Genomic DNA, 22,256 nt, shown 5'->3' with positions numbered 1-22,256 from the left:
ATCGCATCAGCCCTATTTTCATAATTGCGGCTGCATCCATTTGGTCCTCTCATTGATGCAACGCCTGCTGAAATGAGAGCTTTCAGAATGATATTATTTATACTGATATGTCGTGAAAGCCTGCCAACACTGTGTTTACATGCTAAGCCTTCTATCTACATGACCATTATATGTGACTCGCAGCTATCTACTCCTAAGCGCAGAGCAGTGATTCTTCGAAAACTCTCAGTAGATAGATGTAAGCCCAGAGAAGGTGCAGGTAAGACTCGAAGCCATGCTCCGTTGTCAGAGAATATGACAGCAAGAAGTTTGGCTTTGTCTTCGAGGTTATCATTTGAGCTTACATTAGTAATAAAGCTATATGATGCTTCATTATATGTTCATCCCAGGCTGACTGGATATTTCTTCTTCCGAATATAATAGTTTAGAAAGCTAGGCAATTGGTGTGCTATGCAATAGCTGACATACACTTTAAGATGGTTGTTCGTAATGTCCACACATACTCATAACCCACCGAATATATATATATATAAAGTGGCGGATGCAGGATATGATCAATTGCGGGGCTAAACCATAGTTTGCCGCTTTATTCAGTGTAAAGCAGGATTGAAGCCCATTTTATCCATGTATACCTGAACGTCAATGGGTGGTTATAGCCCCTATAGCCCATCTTGGATCCGCGCCTGTATATTTAGAAATATATATATGCATATATGTATGTGTGTGTGTGTGTGTCTGATTACCTTAGAAACAACTCAGATGATTTTGATTTCATCAATAAATATTTCATTAAAAACTCTACAGTGATGAGTAAATTTCTTCCTACGACAATATACATAATGGATAGTTCGTTCTTCGAAGTAAGTGTTTCTTCATTTTTTTAATGTACCTAGATACAGCAGGGATGCAGTGAATTATAAATACGTAAAATGTACACATGGAGATGAAACCTTGCATTTTATCTGAAAAGTATTGGTAACATTTTTCACTTATTTGCTAAAATTATTACTTGCATTAAAGAGTATTACCGTAAAACGGGGCTACTTTGACATTTAGGGTTACTTTGACATAGAGTGGGGCTACTTTGACAGATGAGCAATTCGTGCTTCCTGTGAGAATTGTTGCATATACTTTCATAGATAAAGGCTGATATGGTGTCCACGGTCCGAATTGCCGGAAGGGATGAGAGATTTCTCCCATTGTATTTCTACCCCCTCTCAATATTCTTTCTGTCCCTCAATATATAACATAAGGACTTCTAGATCCGCCACTGTTTATTTCCCCCAAAATGAATAATCTAATTCGCACTCTGACGATATATATCAACGTGTTGTGGAAGGGTGGAAGAGAGTGGATTCGATGTGTCCTGTGCAAAAAATGGGTGTATGGGTTTTGTAATAGTGGATCAAAAAATCCTCAGTATGCTTGTTACGACTGTGATGTTGACGACTAAGGTTTTTCTTTCCATTGTTACATGTAAAGATAACATACCGGTACATATGTAATTATGTTAAAAGTAAAGTAGAGTAAAAAATAAAGTAAGAATGTAAGGTAAAGCACCGTGATGTTCAAAGTAAAAGATGTTAAAAGTAAAGCTTTAGGAAAACTTGTATAGTGGTGTATAATGATGTACCACAACAAAATAAAGATTTCGTGGTTATCAAGTATACAGCATACCGTACCTTACACATGACTAAAACCGTGTTTTATACACTTTACATAAATTCAATGCCAAAATAACTCCATACGTCATGTAACTTTGACCTTATGCAGCAAATACATAAGATGTCAAAGTAGCCCCACCACCGGGGCTACTTTGACCGGTATTTCTTAATTTATTCCCGCCTAAACTTACTTGTAGAGACTTAGGTTTAGTAGTGGATGTGATAGCCTAGATACCTATTGTTATGATGAGAATAGTATCATTCATTGTTTGCAGAAAGTGTCCCGTGTACACATCTAAACTAGTCCAAAACCTGTCAAAGTAGCCCCGTTTTACGGTATTTCTTTAGTTGTTATTAGCATATTATTTCCAAGTGGATCTAAAAGTTTGGATATAATCCAAACAACCAATCGTAATCTTAATAAATGTTATTCCATATTAGAGTTTCAAATAATTTCGAAACTACTCACCAGGGTGCATTGCAAAACGGTAAGAAAGGGTGAAGATATATATACATAAGCACAGGGTGTTGCTACCTATCGACTGGTTTGGGAACAAAACCTCATGGCCGAAACCTCGCGAACCAAAATCTCGCCTGGCCAAAACCTCGCAATGCAAAGCCTCGCCATAACGATTTCTTCAGTGTAGAAAGTCAACTATATTTCTGTATGTATACTATTTATTAAAAATAACATAGAAAAATATGTAGCTACAATACATTAAAACAGAGCTTTCAAATTATTTTCGAGTTGTGGATTCTTTCCTTTATTATTTCTAAGGCAAGGTATGGGCCCCAAACCTTTTAATTTTGATATGTACAAAGAAATAGTAGTTGTGAGGCAGATAACAATATTAACAACAATTAAATTACTACTTACTTTGATTTATGTTCTAAGCATTCTACATACTGTATACACGAGAATATAGATGTCATTAAAAAGTAATCCCTCATGTTGTTTCGGGCAATTTTTTCCACATCTGGTTCAATATTTGCTAATTTTGGCCGTAAATCAGGTGTAGAATCGAAATTATTTCAATGTTTGTTTCTCAGGAAACGAATTATTGATAATATTATTTCACAAAGAAATGTGCTAGAAAATGGAACTGGGTGATTATAAGTCATTTTACCTATTTTATCTCTGAAAATACCTTCACATGAAAATAATAGAGGGCATATTCTTTGAAAAGTATTTTAAATAAATCATTATGAGTAACATCGACATGTTCATCTTGCTTCTCCTCAAATAAAGATTTTAATTGTACTACACCAGGGACGCACCCACGATTAGTCCATCACGTCTGGACCCCCAAAACTTTCTAACTCAACATACACTTCTTCAATAAAAGTATAATTGTTTAACAGAGAAATGAATGATGGAGCATGAAAATTTGATCTTATACTTCAACTGTACGCTTTCTCTTATAGAAACCTCGGCGGGAGCTCATGTGGTTTCAGGGGCGTCCGAATTTTTTTTCTACGAGGGGGGCATTCCATGGTTGCTATATTACATCTGGTATTTAATATACGTGGTTTACTATATTACGCATACATTTTCGTGAGCCAGGGGGCGGTACCCCATGCCCGCCTTCGGGCGCCCATGTGAGGTTTGGATTCCACAATAATCAGTAGGTCCACGTCTCATATAGCCTTGCTGCAAGAGACACTAAACTCAAAATCAACTCGACTTAACTCATAAAAACAATCTAGTTTTATATTATTATTATTATTATTATTATTATTATTATTATTATTATTATTATTATTATTATTATTATTATTATTATTATTATTATTATTATTTGAAAATATAGATGGAGGTATTTTACAATTACTTATCGTCTTTCCCGGTGCAGAATAAGATCCGTTCAATACTATATAGACGTAGTGGCTTGTAGTATTGGATCCCCAGTCCCCCGGAAAGCTTGGACCCTCCTCCCAACAAAAATTTCTGGGTGCGCGCCTATACTATACCATACTCAAAAGGATATTCTATCTACGAGTTGTCAGAATCTGATACAAGAAAGTAATTTTCATAGCCAATCGCTAAATCACTCAGACGCTCAACGTAAACATGTTGGACTTGTTGTGTCAATTCTTCATCAGTGAATTCCCGAAATGATTTCAGTGTTGGGTAGAATTGCACATTTTTAACAACAGAACAGAAAGACCGTACACTCTTCTCGAGTACGTATACTCTTAAGTTTGTAATATTATCGCTCGTCAAAAATGTAAATAACTTGAAAGTGGTTACACTCAAAAAACAAAATGGGTTACGTGTACAATAAAATTATAGTTAAACGGTATAGTCAAAGTAAATTGCTGCTCCAACTGAGAAAATTTGTGAAACAACCTGGTGCTGTGTTCTAATAATCATAGCGGTTTTGTTGTGAGAATTATAAAATATAGTTAATCATTTTATAGTTGCGTGCACAATGTGTATTGTTCATATTTTGTCCATTGAACACAACATGAAATTCGAGTGTGCTGCGCTGGCAATACTGTGAGCTGAACCAACATAACAGGCTTGGTTGGTTTGCGCGCAGGCGCGGAAGAGTATAGTTTGTTTGTGTTTATTCGACAAGAAGATTTATAGACATCGAAATACATCTACAAACGAAATAATCATAAAATAACATTAAAAGCATACTGGGGTGAAAAAACCTGATGCAAAAAACCAGCACTACTAATAGTGAAGAAGACAAGACAAGACGAGAAGATTAAAATCATGGAAGAAGTTCTACAAACGAATAATCTCTGCAACTACATCAAGATATTCAAAGGTAGGGCTTTATTTGTTTTTAGTTTTTAATATTTGTTAAAGTAGATGTTATTAAAGGAATGGTCAAGTTACTCACTCTTAACAACTGTTCACTTAGCAAATTACTTAGGTCATCTTAACAAGTATAATTTTTACGGAAAAAAGAACATTACTGTCCTTAAACTGTATATCCCGTACTTAGAACCGTGCACGTTTACTTTCGGTAGACCTCCCGAAATAATTGTTGAAAAAATATAATTCTTTCACAAATTTCCTTCTTATTATATCCTTAAAAGATTTGCGTTGGGCGAAATGAAAAGCTACTTGGCACATATAAAATTCAATTGGGCCACCAGAAGTAACTGTTGAAAAATTATACATCTTTTACGATTTGCGATTATATATTTATACCGCTTGCGCGTGTATTGCATAAAAACTACAGTTCCAAAAAACAAACGAACTTGTGCTAGGCGGCCACTAAAAAGCCTAAATGTTTACCCTATGTAACCGAGTCAGTGCAGGACGAAGCTACGTTCAAAGGGATGAGGCGCGTGAACGATGGTGGATATACATGAGTGGGAAAGGGTAACTAAGGGTGTCATCTTTCGAATGCCCTCCCTTATTTTATTCGTCGTAAAGCACTTGAAATTAGTTTGCACTAGTAAGCCTAAAATACATCTGAGCATGTATTTTCGGTAATTGTTTCGTGATGGGGCCAACACTAACAAACATAGAAAACAACATGTACTGCGGGGCTGTAACCCGCCTTTACTTGCTAACGCTAGCTCGGAATGAAATATTATTAACCTAACCTAACCAATAGAATAAGGCATGAATGAATATTAATATATGAATAGAATATCGTTAAAAATTCGGTTGAAAACTTGCCCCCCCCCTCCCCAAACCTGAACAATTGCCGTACTTTCTTTTTGCAATTCATTCATTTATTTCTAGTTGAATTGGGGTCCCGGGTTTGATCACAGCCCCAAGGACCCCAAGCACCGGAGGTGAACGCTCTACCACTGAGCCACCGCGCCCCCAAAGGAGCGCAATTGAATGCCGTGTTTGAGATTAAATGAATGTTTTTAATAGCTAATGGTATATTTGGTGAGTTATTTTCTGAGTAATGTCTTTAATTTAGGTGGCATACATGCTTATGCAGCTTGCCCATTTTAAGCACAAAATTCGAAATGATCAAGGCCAACCACAATAGTGCAAGGGTTGCTAGTACCACAATCTTATTTTCTAACACCCGACCCTGGAATTGATTCATTATTTATGATACCTGAGTTGACACTGGTTAAAATTGGATACCTTACACCTTCGGGTTGGGGAGTATAATCATGAAATAAAAATATCAGAAACGACCAAAAAATAAAACATATATTACTCCAAATTAACACAAATTTGTGTGGCCAGGCTCGTGCACACTCACTAGAGAGTCAGAACTCATGCACATTGTGGTACCGAGCACCAGGTGACTCTGGCAGTCTCATTTACAAGGTGGATATTACAGGACTTTTTATATTTCAGCACTCGATCGCAGAGCTTGCTGCTTAATTTCCTCATAAGGAAAACAACTGAACCAAAGTTAAGCTTCACAAAACCTATATTTCTGAAATAATTAACCATTTCAAAAGACTGCCAGAGCCATCTGGTCCTCGATTATTGCGATCCTTTGCTAACTTGCGTATACGTTTAGCTGTTTACGTTACATCTCTGTCTTGTTATTTTCTTTTTGATACTATTATATTTAACAACACCAAACTAATATGACGTGTATAGTGTGTTTACTCCTATCCTCATTTATACGTATACTCGCTGACGCGCCTGCTCCTGTGAACGCACCCGATCGCTATCGCTGGCGCCCACCTGCTGCAATTCTGCCCCATCTCGGTTAGATGACATTCGTGCTTTTAGAGTCCACCTTGCACAAGTTGGTTTGTATGTCATACGTCCACACTGTATTTCAAACAGTAGTCACTACTAAGGAAGCCAGGGTCACAACCTAGTATTTTGGGGAAGATATTGAGTAATAATCTTTTTTTATTTATTTATTTTCGTGTGGTCTGGCATACAGCAGTAATGCCTTAGGTTTTTATGAATTCTGTTCTAGAACTTGCAGGAGTTGGAAGATTTCGTTGTTCCTGGTGCAGTATTTCCTTTTATTATTTTAAACATTGATTAATTTAGGACTATTCTAAGAGTGAAAATTAGGATAGTAATAAATTTTTCCTTATTTAAGAAAACAATGTTTAAAATAATTAGTGAGATATGGGCTGCAGGAACCATGATTCTTAAACCGATTCTGTTTCGGAGTGTAGTACCTATGAACATTGAAGAAATTGTTTCAAGAAATCAGTTTGGAATTGGAATCATTGAACGAATCGAGAATGATTGAATTGCCTAAAAGAAAAATGTGCCGACAGTGGTATTACTGGAAGATTCTACAATGCTGGTCTGCACATATTGGTAAAGGTGGTTTAGTAGCAAGGTCGATTCCTTTCTTTAAAGCCCATACTCAATTCACATAGTAATACCGAGCGAGCGATAAGGAGTGTAGGGGGGTTAGTAACAAAGTTGATTACTTTCTTTATTGCGACTTAATGGGAATGTGACCCATTGTTCTTGAAACTTGCCCAGTGTTACTTTGAATTTAATTTTGTCGTCTGCAGGAATTTGTTCTTTATATGTATGTCTTTTGATATAAAGTTTTCAATTTTATCTGTTAATCTTCCAAAATGTGGTCAGCCAAAACTACACCTGCACCCTTAGGATGTCATCATCATCTCATGAAGACAATGGTAAACCACCGTTAGTTCACCTTGTCGTATAGGGACCTTTGGGTAAAAAATCTGCCTTCAGGCAGAACATTAATTATTATCATCATCATCATCATGACTACCATGTGATATCGCTAAGGCAAGAGTTAGTGTGCGGAATACGACCAATATATCGGTAATTGTGCAGTATACACAACACGCTGTTCATTAATTATTTACGGATTGCGACAGACTGTTTTACCAAACGAAACATTAGAGGTAAAAATTAAAATTAAATTTTGATGGTGAAAAAATTAAAATGAATATGTACGTTTTTCCTGACAATCAACAGTATGTAAAAGTTAATTTACAGATAATAAATAGGAGTTCATGCGTATACCCACCATCGCTGATATGATTTCTCCCTATGGATGCAGCCCCGCGCTAACCCGCCGGCCTACCACTTTCGCCCTGCTCTCACCGAGTTAAGTAAAATTCATGCTTTTTATCGGCCACCTAGCATAGGTTGCTTTGTGTTTTCTGACAATTATTTCTGGTAGCAGGAAGTGTTTGTTTAGGTATCTGGGGCCTACCTGGACGTAACCAAATCTACTCTAAGTAGGCCAATCGGCAACTATTTACTTATATTTAATACAGTCGTGTGTAGTAGTAATGGCAAAATCATTATTTTTTGTGCTACAGTTTCGTTTTAGTCACATGGCGATGCTGAAGAAAGCGAAAGCGGCTACCCTGAGGACCCAACGATAAAAATACTCCTCCCCTTTTGGCTTTCACCACGCAAATCTGCCTCCGCTTTACATATTTTCCCGTCATTACATTTGAAGTAATTTTTGAAGCACTTTTGTGATACCCAATAAAGTAAACTTGTTCCGCCACTTTGTTTGTACAGCGTTACCTAAAAATATCATTAGGTTAGATTAGATCTGTTTTTTACCTTGTAATCAAGGGGTCCAGGTATCGATTCCCGGTGGGGCCCTATAAAGTATCTCATTTGCAAAGCGAGTAGTGATTAAGATTTCAGTTGAGAGAGGAAGGCTTTTAGTGTTCTTTTAGCACCCATGGCTTCTTAGTGGCTGAACTAACGTGTGAATCAGTGTTAGTTTTATAGTAGGATCTTATTTTAGTTGCATGGCGGAAAACGATTAGATCATTTGAAATGAACATTTCGACCAGGATATTTATGATGTTACTTTGATTAGAATGCGTATTCTAAGAGGGAGCTGGAAAGTCAAAATTGGTACGAAAAGTTGACTATCTCACGATCTTTTCAAGCTACGAAGATGAAACTTCAAAGATAAATTGCATATTAAATATAAGTGGACGCGTGTCCCAGTGGTTTTGAGAATTCTCATTTTAAAGGAGGGAAGAGGGCATTTCCTATGATTTCTTCATGTTGATAGCAATGCTGCCTGTTGTTTCTGATCACATCAGAAGGAAACAATTGAACAATTTGAGATAAATGTATGAACATTTTTTGTGCCCACCGTAAGTCTGTTTTTATCATTACTTTGATTCAAGGGCCAGTTTTAATACCTTAAAAATCATCACTGAATTCGTATTTACAGATGAGGAAATTGACGACGACACGTTCCAACATCTCACTCCGGATCTTATAAAGGAGTTAATCTCAAAGGTGGGTCCACGGATTAGATTTATGAAGAGCTACGAGAAGTATAAGGAGGATATTAAATTACACCAGCCGATATCTTGTTCCACTCCAGGGTCAGAAACAACGGAAAGTAGTAGTTCTTCTGTTAATGAGGTACGAAATTCAGCAGAAATACAGTTAATTAACTAACTACGTTTTTTAGGGTATTTATTCGAGCTTCCCCAATTAGTATTTATAATAACAGATACTTTATCAATATACTAATTTTAATACAGCGCATTTCCTAAAAGCGAAAATATCTAATCCATTTGCTAATATTCATAACTGTTGGATCACACTCATGACAATCAAGTAAGGTACAATATGTACTCATTTTTGTACTAAGTTTAGTTCCAATCAATTCATAATTGTTCCTGTAATTTTGTTTTTATTTACTGACTCTTGTGTTGCATATCAATTGAAGGGCATTGCAACAACTTTAAAATGGGCCGGAAATTAGTTTTATATGACTGAGGGTTACGGACTTATGACAACTTATGTATATAAAAATGAGGAATTTTTGTGGGGTTGGGCAATTTTCAAAAATATGTTTAAAAAAAGAAAAAAAAAGTGGACTTCTGTCTCACCGTGTACTAAAAGTTAAATGAATCTAAAAAGCACGAGCTTAGTGTTGATTTGAAATGGAATGACTGCAATATGGATGAGCTTTTGATCTTGTATCTCAGTATCATCTTCAAGTGAATGTTAAAAGTATAAGTCCGGACACATATCTCAGAAGTGATTATGATAGGATCTACTTTCAGATAAATATTCATAATTTTAAAACTGCATCTAATTACACGTGACAGGTTTTGCGACAATTTCCTCTTTCAGGCTGCGCCATTCTGGAAAAAAGCACGTTATTAAAACCCACTAAGCTTTCCACATTATCTTATTATCGGAACTATATCTGAAATACTGATCTTTATAGGAGGGAAGTACATGAATTTTAGTATTAGATATCAAGTTGAGATGACTTCCGTGATATTTTTTTTCCCTGTATATCTCCCTGATTTAAGTCAGTCCACAGTGCAACATACTAATTGTTTGAATGTTTGATTTTTGATCTACATACCTAAAACTTTTTTTTCTTTGTGAGCAACATCTTCGGGACGGTGTTCCTTAACATGTTGAAAGGACCTTATCTCAGTATGACAGAATTACCTATAGGCTAATTCTATCTTGTTGGAAGATATTGGTCCATCAGCCACGCATCGTCGTTTAGAAAAAATACCATGCTACAGGTAGACTTTTTGGAAAAATATCTTTTTTTTTTTTGTCATTTGTAAAATACGCCTATCGACATTACGCTTCTATTTAATAGTTCTACTTGTTTGATAGAGCGATCAATTGGAAGAAAATATTCTCTACAATACGATACGGGGTTGAAGAAAATATTTATCCAACGTGTAGCTATGGTTCAAGATGCTATTTATCCAACGTATAGCTATCGTTCAAGATGCATTCTTTTCGCTTCTCCAAAACTTATTTATGTAGTTATTTTCTTGGTGAGTGACTTATGTCACTTTGTGACACATAACACTGACCGAGTATTTCAACTGTGAGGAAAGAGTGGATTATTCAGTGGTCTCTTTGTATTCTCGACTTTCTAGTCCAAAAGAATGCTGTGAGGAAGAAGCTATGGCTAACATGATATATATTTAGATAGACGCGTGGCGTTGATTTCTGCGAAATGTTAAGATCAATTTGTATGCTGCAGGATCTACTTTTTTTGTGTGTATGTTTGTTTGTTTGTTTTGTAATGAATTCGTTTTGTCTTTTAGCCTCAATGAAACTATGTCTTTAAACATTATACAATGCGTTTCTTTGTATTGAAAATTGAATTTGTGATAACATTCAAGTCATTATAGGATGCTCATGCCGAAAATGGTAGATTTTCCGAAAAAAAAAAAGCTTCACGAGATGAAAGTACGTTCTAAATTTATTGGTACCAAGAAATTAATTCAAAAACTAACAAACATATTAACGAGTCTTTTGAATGCTAAAATATACAGCTATTGTCTCTTTAAAAGATTACACATGTAACTGAAATATCACCAGAAATTGGCATGTATCCTTTGTACAACGAATGAATCTATTTTCAGTAAGTACTGCATATAATTTCAGTTTCAGGTGTGTGACTTTACTGTTATTACCGCTGCTGCTGGTGAAAGCGCTGAAACGTATTTGTATGACAGTTTAAACTGTGAAGACGTGTTGAATTCAGCGGCTAATAACTCACCGGAGCCACGTAAGTTTAACTTTGATTACAGTTCAACTTCAAACCTACATTGTGCACATGAATGGTATGGTTATGGCAAATTATCATCTCAGTGATAAATTTTAGGGTGAATGGAAGAGTTTGTAACTTTACCGTACTCAAACGATGACCCTTATTAATGAGACAAAAGTAGGTATCTTTAAGCCTCAGAAAGGCTAAATATCTATTATTGAAAGGACTTGATTATCTATGAAAAAGACGTCGCAAAGTATGTATTTCAACCGTTAATGTGAAGTATTGTTACAGTAGCGGATATGGCCATTGTTGTTGAAATTTTGGCTACTTTAACAACGTTTTACAGCTGTCTGGATCCTATATTTTAAAGCTGCTATAACATACTGTATATATTTCATCGTTTTAGTGGTGCGAGCTATAAAACTGCATTTCTTTCTTCGATCCACCCTAATAAACGTATTTACATGCTCTCCGGATAGTTTCTTTCCCTGAATGATCGAAACTCGCGATTTACACGGTGACCACTCGACCAAAAAAACCGAAAACATCAGGAAATTCTGTTTAGAATCTTTAATTTTGTGAAGATTTGTAATTTTATGTCGTTTCGAAACACATGGTATTTCTGTTTAGATGCAAATATAAGATACTATCTTCCAAAGATAGGCGTTGATTTGTGCTGTTTCTATAACAAAATCACCCTTGTCTCTTGGATTCTGCCCGCAGCCCACTATTTGACACTTAATGATTGCTATTGATGCCAAGTTTCGTCTTGTAGCTATACCGGTTTGAACTGCATAGTTTGGCATGCACTGTTGTCAGTCAGTCAGTATCCATGGGTTTTATACTAAAAGGTCATTGAATACTGCCTGTGAATTGAGCTGGAGCGAGTGCTAAACAATTTTGTAGTAGCTTCATTCGCTGAAGACTCAGTATGAATGCCGTGCTCGTGGGTTTTCTCGGAGTTCTCCCGTTTCCTCCCACTTTCTTCATTTCACTCATTTCTCATTATCACAGTCTCCTTTTGCCTAACCGGCATAAACGTGGGACGTAAAACTTAAAGATTTCATTTCATTTTTCTGTGTGAACATCGCTCTGGAATTCTCCCGAGACCCCATTTTTTCCCGTTAGGAACTTTTCTCCAAACCACGTTTTAGCTCTATGGGGCTTTGCTCCAGACCCCATGCTTTCTCTCGATTGTTACGCCGCCCCTAATCTCTACGAGTAACATTTTTTCTCTGGAATACAAATTTATTACTTCTTATAAGAGTTATCATTTGAAAGTTTCAGATTGACTTCAGAGATATTGTAAATGTTATTAATATGAAGTTAAAACCTACGTTCTCAGATGTTTATGAGAGGAAAAACTTCAAATGGTTAGTACTGCTGTTCAAATCACCTTCTTTTCCCACTGAATAGGTGCCTGTAAGAAAATAGTGGTGATTTCAGAATTGATTGTGAATAAACAAGGTAAGTTTAAGTGAATAAACAATATTACACGACACGTGAAAAGTGAATGACTAAACGGGGACCTTTGGCATAGCATGCCGATACATTAACCACTACGCTACTCAGAACAGCCACAGACACACACACGTTCACTCCTGAAATCTGTGATCTTCTCTCCGACTACAATCTTGTACTACGGCCTAGCTCTTGTGCTTGAATAATCCAGTATTCATGTATTGAGAACACCTTTTGACGCGTAATTCATGCAAGGAGAAAATAAGTTTTTTTCTTAATTGTCCAAGTCCAAGAATAGCATCTAGGCTGTGGTACAAACCATGTGGTCGGAGCGGAGAGCACCGACTTCAGGAATGAGAAGGTGTGTGTGGCTATTCTGGGTAATATAGTGGTTAACGCACTGGCACGGTATGCCGAAGATCCCTGATTCGAGTCCTCGTCCAGTCATTCAAATTTTCACTTTTTCTGTGTTATTGAATTCGCACCTACAGATGACCTGGTGCCTAAACAAATTGGATTGTTCTCTCCTTTCACGAATATATAAGTTAATTTTATCGTTTCTAGTGTCACAGGAGCAATTTCACATCACCCCTCGTGTTGAGTGTGCGCATAAATCCGGCATCTTCATCCAATGGTGAACTAATTGTTATTCCTTATTAAATAATTGGTATAATCGGGTTAAAAGGACCTGAAACCGACATGAAGGATAAACATGGATAGGATTGCCTATTCTTCCTAGACTGACAACTACATTAAATCAAGGTTCCTAATGGTCAGGGAAAACTCAGTGAAAATGGTGCAGGTCAGGAAACTTGGAGAAAAAGGCTGAAAATCAGGGAAAGTCAGGGATGTCTTATAAAATATATTTTTCTAACATTAATTGTACACCAATTTCAGTTTAGCCAACCATTAATGGTCACAGTATGAGACGTTGCTCAGATTTTTATGGGAGGTAAGTGGAATGCATGATGAGCAATTGATTTCTATTTGTCTCTATAGAATAAATGTTCCCATATATAAATATTCACCGTTATCTATTCTTTGTTTATATGTCAGCGTCATCCGACATACGTCATGAAAGTCATGGAATTTCCTATCAAAGGTCAGGGAGAAGTCAGGGAAATAAATTTCTCCAGATCAGTAGGAGCTCTGGAAATAGAATCTACACACAATACAATTTACGTACAGCTTTAAAACCACCTAAAACGTTAGAAAAGAGCATCACCAAATTTAAGAGTTATTACACAGATGCCAATGACAAATATGGTATTTGCGACATAAAATGCAGTTGCCAAGAGAGTTACATAGGTAAAACGAAAAGAAATTCAAAAGTCCGAGTAAAGGAACACATTAGAGATTCGAAAGCGAAAATCCGGTGTCAGGTTTATCGAAACATTTAAAAGAAACGCAGTACAGGGTAGAAGATTCAAAAATTTTATTTGGAGCCAGAAATGAAGTAGAGAGACTGTGTTTTGAAATTTTATTTATTCATTTAACGAAACCAAAATTAAATCTAGACACGGGATGACTGAGTGACGAATGGGAGGCTGTTATCACAAAATTTTCACAGTTTTGGCATTATAATAAAAAATAACATGAGTTGGCAAACTTCCAACAGAAATAGAAAAGGCGCACAAACTGACTGCCATATTTCAGTTTGTTTCAAGACCATCTGCAGATAGCTGACGCACTTGACAATGTGTTTTCCACATATCTTGTCCTCTTTGTAAGTCCGTTCCTTTGTGTTCCTTGATGTTTCTGTTCTTTTTCTTCCTGCTTTTAACCTCCATGACCAAGATTCCAGGGGAGAGTTGAAAACGTGGAAATTTAAAACTTCAGGAATTACAGAAACCTGTAAATAGAATACTCTCCAAATTGCTCTTGTCAGTTTGGTTTCCAGAGGTGACCTCTCCATTACTTTCAATACAGATTTCTGACATCCTACGCGACAATCTTTTCGAAATTCAAGAATTTCTTTTTCCGATAGTCTTGGCTTTTCGTAAAACATCTTTCGGTGTATAAGTTAGCCATGTTTACAAAGTTAGCTTACTTTACGTTTTCACTTTTCATGAAATCAAACATAACTAATCGCTGGCTCTTCAAAACGCTATCTTTTACGAAACAACCAGCAGCGGACAATATAGTAGCCTGGAGGGAATTGCAATCGGAAAGAGCTAAACCAGCTTTCGAGGGTGAGGGATCTCAGTGGTCGAGCGTTCACCTCCGGTGCTTAGAATCCCTGCTTCGATCCCAGCTCGCGCCGTGTGGACTTTGTAATGGACAAAAACCGTGCTCATGGGTTTTCTTGGGGTTCTCCCGTTTCCTCCCACTTTCTTCATTTCTCATTATCACCGTCTCCTTTAGCCTAACCGGCATAACCGTGGGACGTTAAACTTAAATATTTCATTTTATTTATATTTTTCTAAGCCAGCTTTACTTGAAACTCGCGAAGAAAAGGTCCATCAGTCTTTGGTAATGTTAAAGAACGTAGCTTTCCAACAAGAAGCTTGTCATTTGTGAAATGTCGTACAGTATCAAAACTTCCACATTGTGGTACTTTCTTCTTGCCAGCAGCACTTATTCTTTGTTCAGCATTATTTCCATGGCCCGAGGAGTAACATCTAAATGTTTATGTTCATGCTAAGCTGGAAATTTGTTTCGGAAACACAGAAATTCCGCGAATCTTTTGCAGTTTGTTCGACGAGCTGGAAAATTGTTGAATAAGTTATAAGTGGTTTACAAATAATCATCTACTTTCCAGCCCATTTATTGCATGGGAGCTTAGAAAGCACAATTGATAAAGTGCTTCCCACAACTTTCAATATTAAGAAGGCTCGTATCTGAGGTGAACTAGGAAGTACGTTTTGCAGATCACTTAAGGAAAAAGATTTTCTCGAAACCGGGAAAATGTCACGGAATTTTGAAATCACGAAAGAGTGGTTACCCTGACTTAATGTATCATTGTTGATATCTGTAAATGATTGTTTGGCGTTACTTATGGATATTGAAATTCACATTGTTCTTGCAGCTTAGTTAGGACCCTTCTGTGTACTTTTCTTCGTCGCTGTCCCTTCTTAATTGAATGTTCAGACGCCTATTTTTTCATATCTTTGCGTTCTTAACTTCCAGATTCTGAGATATTACATTTTCTTGGGTTACGAATGATATTCTTGGTGTTCCCTTCATCTTGCCAATACTGCTAGGTAGAGTATACGTGAAAATCTCCTTATGTGTGTAGTATGTGTATGTAAAATACGAAAGAGGAATGGGTTTTCAGTACTTTATGTGAAGCGAGCAAGTATTGCGATTTTTTTTATAATATATGCCATCCTGGGATCGCTCGCCAGTCAACTTGGCAATATCACACGCCTGCTTTAATACGCTCGCCGAACATATGTACATGATTAAATGTACATTTATATGAAAATCATAATCTAAACCTAAACAGTTTTAGGTTTAGCTTGACATTTCACTGAACTTCAAAACAAGCTAAATCTCATTATTGATACGCTTTCTCAGTTCTGAAGAAACGTTATCTTACAAAATACACAAGAACTCTTCTGAACAACATCAGATCAATTTAAAACTTGATATACGTATTAACAATAAACTTCTTTAAAAGCTATCATAGTTTGGTTCCGAACAAATGAGTCTAATTCAAGTTATGAATTGTTGAAGTCAGCCCTCCGTTCCAACTTATCGAAAACCAGCACTTTGTTTTAACATACAGTAGACATTTAACGAAACCTTAAAACTTGTTCTTTACTTAATTTAACCCAGATCTTTTTAGCTTAGCTTACCTTTATGTACTTCTAGGAGTAAACATTTTATTTACATCTAAACTCGTGTGTCTATAGTTTCCTCATGACAGCAAATATGTTATAATTTTCGACGCGACCTCATTTTAATACCAGCAATAAGTTTTGTAAAAATTAATTATTAAATTGTGGCTATTTTCTGTGAATTAAACAATTAATATGATCGTACTTTAATTGTACATCGTACTTGAATGGATTTAAATGTCAGTCTACTTCTCTTTTCACCCTATAGAAACTGAAAGTACACCGAATGTCAACCGGAATTTTTAGTCACATTCGTATAGTGTAAAATCGTACCAAAAATGGAAACTACTCATTGGATCTGTATCAAAACTAATCCAACGTATGCGTAGTTAGTAACCAATGCAACTAGGATATGGTATATGGTATTCAATACATTGTATCCATTAGGTTTCGTAATGTGATATTATTCATGTTATATAGGCATATTCTTTTAAGAAAGGCGTTACAGTTTAAAGCAATTGTACTAATTACATTATATTTTTTATACTTACAGGAGCCAGAAATGTAATTCTGCAGCTACTTTTAGGTAGACATTTTCCTCCTGTCACTTCGTCGGTAAAGAGGAAAGATAGTGGAGGATACTGGAAGCCAACAATGTTAGAAGCGCAGCAGGGATTCCTTTCTCATGTTAAGGTATGTTGCTTTTTAAGTTAAATACCGTATAGTAGAAATAGAGAAGTATATGGATCAAATAAAACCTGAGGAAGAAATAAAATGAAAAAGTGCAAAGGAAGAGTGGATGTTTGCGTCAGATCAATCGAAAGATTGTTTATCCGAGATACATTGTTAAATGATTCAAAAAGGTTGTCTAAATCGAGTAACTGTTTCTTCAAGTTTCATAATAAATTTTCGAAATCCCATAAATATTCAGTTATATATATATTCGAATTACACACACACACACACACACACATATATATATATATATATATATATATATATATATATATATATATATATATATATATTAAGTGCTGTAATTTATATTTCAAAATTTCTGAAAGAAGAAATGCGAAGCTTTAGAGACAAAGAAATTACTAACACTCATTCTCTCTGTCAGAAGAGAGGAAATATATATATGACACTTTAGTATTGAGTCTGACGTCACATTCTTTTTCAACTATTCGCATTTCTTGTTTCAGATAGTTTAAAATGTAACCTAGCAGCAACCAGCAAAATTTAAATGTATATGAAATTAATTTTTATAATTACGTTTCATCGAAAGTTTAAGGGAACACATTACATTTGTTGGCACTATTTAATTATTCTCATGTACTTTTGCACAGCCGAACGTGAGTTTCGTTATCGACACTGCAGAAAGGGGAAAATTGATTCTCAAGTTTTAAGATCATTTCCATATTGCAGCTAAAGCGAACGTAGCAGAAAAATCAGTGTAATGTCAAAACTCACAAGTTTGATATAAAGTTGGACGGTACTTTCTTGTATAAAACTTATACAGCTGGATAACGCGTCTCAAACTGATTGAGTGTAGGGAGTCTAATTTTTCGCAATCTCTTAGTCATAGTGAGACCTTGAGGTAGAAAATGATGTTACTTATGTCCAAACGCATTATAGCTACCAAATATCAATTTCGTATAAAATGTGTCGTTGTGGCCAAATTAAAAGCGTTCCGTCCTCACTTCCAAGTCGGCTACAAATACACTTCACATGGGACTGATACTAGGTGGCTCTTGTGCGTTTGTTACATTACATCACTTGCAACCTCCAAATTTCGCCCTTGATAAGGGGCTGCGAAAAATGAAACTCCCCTACACTGAATCAGTTGGTGACGTCCTCCGCCACCATAAGTTTTATACAGCTTGGCGCCCCACTTCGTACCGTACTCTTGTCACTCACTGCGCAACATAATTTTATATGAATTTACACATAAAGCCCCAAAAGCAGGGGAAGAAAATCAAATACTCCTAGTAGCTAGTTAACTTTCTCCTCCGCAGTAGTGAATAATTACATAAATGTAATTCCGAAATCGAACCCATTGGAAAGGTTTCATTATCATGTCCACATGGTAATTTGTACATTCTTTTATTATTGGTTGAAACGACCAAAACTCAAGAATCACGAATCATATTGATGCGCATAAAAATAGCGGTAACCTCACATGCAAATATAAGAAATGCCCCCAGGACTTCTATAATGAAGAATGAAAAGCCAATAAATCACCATCACGTAGCTAGCACGTCGAACCAATACTTTTCGCTAAACGAAACTTCCAAGGCGAAGACTCACTTTCATTGGGCTAATGCTCATACATCTATTGTCCGCAGTATTTCCTCATTCATTGAGCAGAGGGTCCGCATAAATACATACATTAAGATTGTCCCTACAGTAGGTTTTATTTCAAATGCATGATATTTATTCCAGCTTTTGAACACAATCTTATCGAATATTTGTGTTTTGCAGGAAGCATCTGACCTCCAGGCAAATTTAGAAGCACATCATGAGAAGATGAAAAGATTCGGCTGTGGTGTTCAACCTTTGCCCGTAGTTATTGCGAAGGATATAATAAATCAAGAAGCATATTTCGTGTGCATCGAAACTCAGTTATACAGGATGGAAACAATTTTGAAGGCCATGGATATCTGCTTCAAGTGTTTCCATGTATTACACTTGCAGTACCCGAAGGAAAGTGAACAAGCTTGGATATTCATCCAACAACATATCTACGAAATTTTTACCCAGTGGGACAAGAAGTTCACAGCTGTAAGTAGTTTAATAACGCAAATAAACTGCAGCAGCCTTGATTTTTTTTTTTTTTTTTTTTTTGCAGTTGGACAAATATACAGCTGTAAATGAATTTATGTTAGAGGAACTGCTGTAGAAATCAATAGTGCGTATTTTGTTTGTTGTGAAATATTGGCATTAGTACATAAAGTAAAATGCCGACGTGTTATATATGTAGATGTAATGTAGGTCAGTTAAACTGTTGTTGCAACATTTCAAATGTATCCACAATTTGCACATAAATAGTGTGTATCGCTGCGGAAAATATTTGTGTAGGCGTGAATTTGATATTCTTAATTCTTTTCGTAAGCATTTACATAAGCAGCACGACTTCCCAGATGTTCTGTCTATGTCTCATGTTGTTCGAAATAAAATACATGTGTCTAAACATAAAACAACTTGTGGTGTTGATACTGATGCTGTTATAGTAGCAGATGAAAACATAGATGAAAAAACAAATGAGAGACTTTCAGAAAGCAGCTTACCTGAAGCCTATCAGGAGGCTATGGAGGAAGAAGTGTTTTATTTTATAGCCAAACTATACAGTGAACCGCATCTCACCAGAAAGCACATCCAGTATATTTTACAATGTGTAGAGGAGCTCTTATTGTGCTTATGAAACCAGTGGAAAGGTATCGACATTAATAATTTTCTTTCAGAACCTCCTACTTATTTTAACCCTTTCACTGTGGAAGGCGACAGAAAGAAACTTTCCCTAACCTGCGAATGTCGATTATAGTCGACGTGTTAAAATTTGTCTGTATCTTGGTTTTGTTTTAGTTAACTATAGTCGCCAAAGGTTTTCTGTGTGATTTCTATTGTTTATCGAAAACAATAGAACACAAAAAATTGAACGGTACAACTTTGGCGACTACTCTCGACAAAGCCAAGATGCGGACAAACAAATTTTAACCTGTCGACTATAGTCGACATTCGCATGTTAAGGAAATTTTCTTTCTGTCGACAAAAGTCGACTTCCTCTGTGAAAAGGTTAAAGAGATGAGTAATGGTGCCTTATACGTTTCTGTTTGTTTGTAATGTATTTTGTTATTCAGCAACATGAAAGATTTTGACAACTAATACTGTGACAATACTAACTGATATTAGGCCTTAAAGGGTATTAGTTATTGTTTAGAAAACAACATTCTCACGGATAAATTAGGTAGGGCTTATGAAGCTGAAAGAAGTGAAGTATGAAATACAGAAAGGCATAAGTTAATATTACAGTAAAGGGGGCGCAAAGATGTAAACATGGTTACACTAACGTGTTCGTTTTCAGCTACACTATGGTTTCCATTGACTTGGAAATCCTTAGAAAGTCAGGGAATTCTTGAAACTAAAAAAAAAACTGGAAATATAAGGCTTTATATATATATATATATATATATATATATATATATATATATATATATTATGAGGATTTTACAGGTCTGCTGAGTTTATTTGTGCCTCACCTGGCTATTTGGTAGGTAATATATTACAAAGGAACGTAATTTGGTTTGCAAATCTTTTGTATCTTCAATCACAAAAAATATACACATGTACACACAGCTTGAAAAGAATACCACCTTTATTCGGCACATTCTTCAAACTTAGACAACAAACTAGACGTGGACGATTTTAGTTCTCTTTTTATAAATATTATTAAATGGGTATCCCTATTAAAAAAGAAACTAAAATTGTCCGTATGTGATTGCAGGTGCTCTTTTGGAGCCGTGTCTACATGTGTAGATTAAGAAACTCTAGTTGGTTGGTATTTCTTCTTTTACATTATATATAAATCTTGGAATTTGTAATTGTGAACCTGGAAAAGTCAGAGAATTCTCCATCGTGAAAATATTAGAACCCTGCAAACATAATTCTCAGAATGTAACAATTTCTCCTTGTGTTTTTCCATTATCTACTGTAATCACTAATGAAGGCTTTCTGGATTCTATACTTTCTCAGTTCTTTATTCAACCTTCCTACCTATATACGCGTTCCCATGTTGCTGTTTAAACACTAACTAATACTTATTAAAGCGCAATGATGTTTTGCAAAGTGTTATTTCGCAACGCATGTAGATAGATTGTAATGTCTTACAATTACGATTTTATATACAAAGGTTGATTGCATAGAAGTTACAATATAGTAATTTAATGAACAATTGGTAATAAATTAAAAATTTAACGTTACTGTCATATCATTCAAGTTTCTAGTACGGTCTCGTGTATCCTAAAATTCTTGTGGAAACAGTTAAGTAATTTCTACTAGTGTTACACTGCTCGTTTCGCCCAGACATCTTCTGTCCATCCCTCACTAGTAATTTTGGGGCTGTGAGTTAGGTTTGGGTGGCTTAAGGAAGATTTTTTAGCGCCAAAGTGTATACGATCATTCTTGTAAGTAAAATACCAACAAAAGTTGTCTCAGAGCGATGTAATTAGTAAACCATGGGGAGAAGGTGGGCTTCTATTGAAGTTTCTGTAGCTCAGGATATTGCCTGCAAATACTTTTATAAGCATGCCGCTGCAATGTTAAACCTTTTCCTTGTCTTCTGCTGTTTCTTATTTGAAATCTAGTTAAAAGCTACATATTACTGGTACAGTTAGATATAAAATTGACTAGTCTCAAATAAATGTTTAGTTTGTATTTCAAAGTTTTATTACGTATACAGAGTGGCCCAAAAGTAAGTATACAGTCCCGTACTGATTGGCTCATGACATTTTATATCATTTACTTATTATTATCCATACATTTATTAACTTAGTTTCTTCGTTATTTGTTCTTAATTTCTTTTCACTTATACCTAAAGCTCGGAACAGACCGAAGGAAATAAATGTATTATCTTAATAAGTTAAAATGTCAAAGTTGATCGATGGTGGTCTATATACCTACTTTTGGGCCACCCTGTAGTTTATTATCAAGTGGTGTGCAATTTAGTGGACGACCATGACGGTAGTGATTTAAGCACATTAAAGATATTGTCAAGTTCTTTCGTACTGTTGCATTATACTAGATGGTGAAACATTTTACACAACAGATGTGTTCTTAATAAAGTCTATCAAATTGTATATGAGATCTGTTATATTCTTTAATAACTGGAAGTCCCCAGTAGGTTGTAATGAACATTATGTAATTAACAC

General features: G+C 35.8%; 1 protein-coding gene across 1 annotated transcript; it reads left to right on the top strand.

Annotated features, from left to right (window-relative positions):
* Nucleotides 1–4,260: 4,260 nt before the first annotated feature.
* LOC145676160 (uncharacterized) lies at nt 4,261–20,508 on the top strand. Its single transcript, XM_081747064.1, has 3 exons — nt 4,261–4,444; nt 16,886–17,025; nt 18,814–20,508. The coding sequence occupies exons 1-3, from the start codon at nt 4,390–4,392 to the stop codon at nt 19,204–19,206; spliced, it is 588 nt and encodes a 195-aa protein (XP_081603190.1). The 5' UTR covers nt 4,261–4,389; the 3' UTR covers nt 19,207–20,508.
* The last annotated feature ends 1,748 nt before the right edge of the window (nt 20,509–22,256 follow it).

This window comes from Thermobia domestica, chromosome 18 (assembly GCF_964235325.1).
Source record: "Thermobia domestica chromosome 18, izTheDome1.hap1.1, whole genome shotgun sequence".
Taxonomy (NCBI): Eukaryota; Metazoa; Arthropoda; class Insecta; order Zygentoma; family Lepismatidae; genus Thermobia; species Thermobia domestica.
The sequence above is the reverse complement of the archived record's forward strand: the minus strand, read 5'-3'. Positions and strand labels throughout refer to the sequence as shown.

Bases quoted from the DNA above. Each gene is read 5' to 3' on its own strand.
- LOC145676160 (XM_081747064.1), top strand. From the start codon at position 4,390: ATGGAAGAAGTTCTACAAACGAATAATCTCTGCAACTACATCAAGATA. The intron at 4,445-16,885 runs GTAGGGCTTTAT...TTATACTTACAG, and splicing joins CTACATCAAGATATTCAAAG to GAGCCAGAAATGTAATTCTG. The intron at 17,026-18,813 runs GTATGTTGCTTT...TGTGTTTTGCAG, and splicing joins GATTCCTTTCTCATGTTAAG to GAAGCATCTGACCTCCAGGC.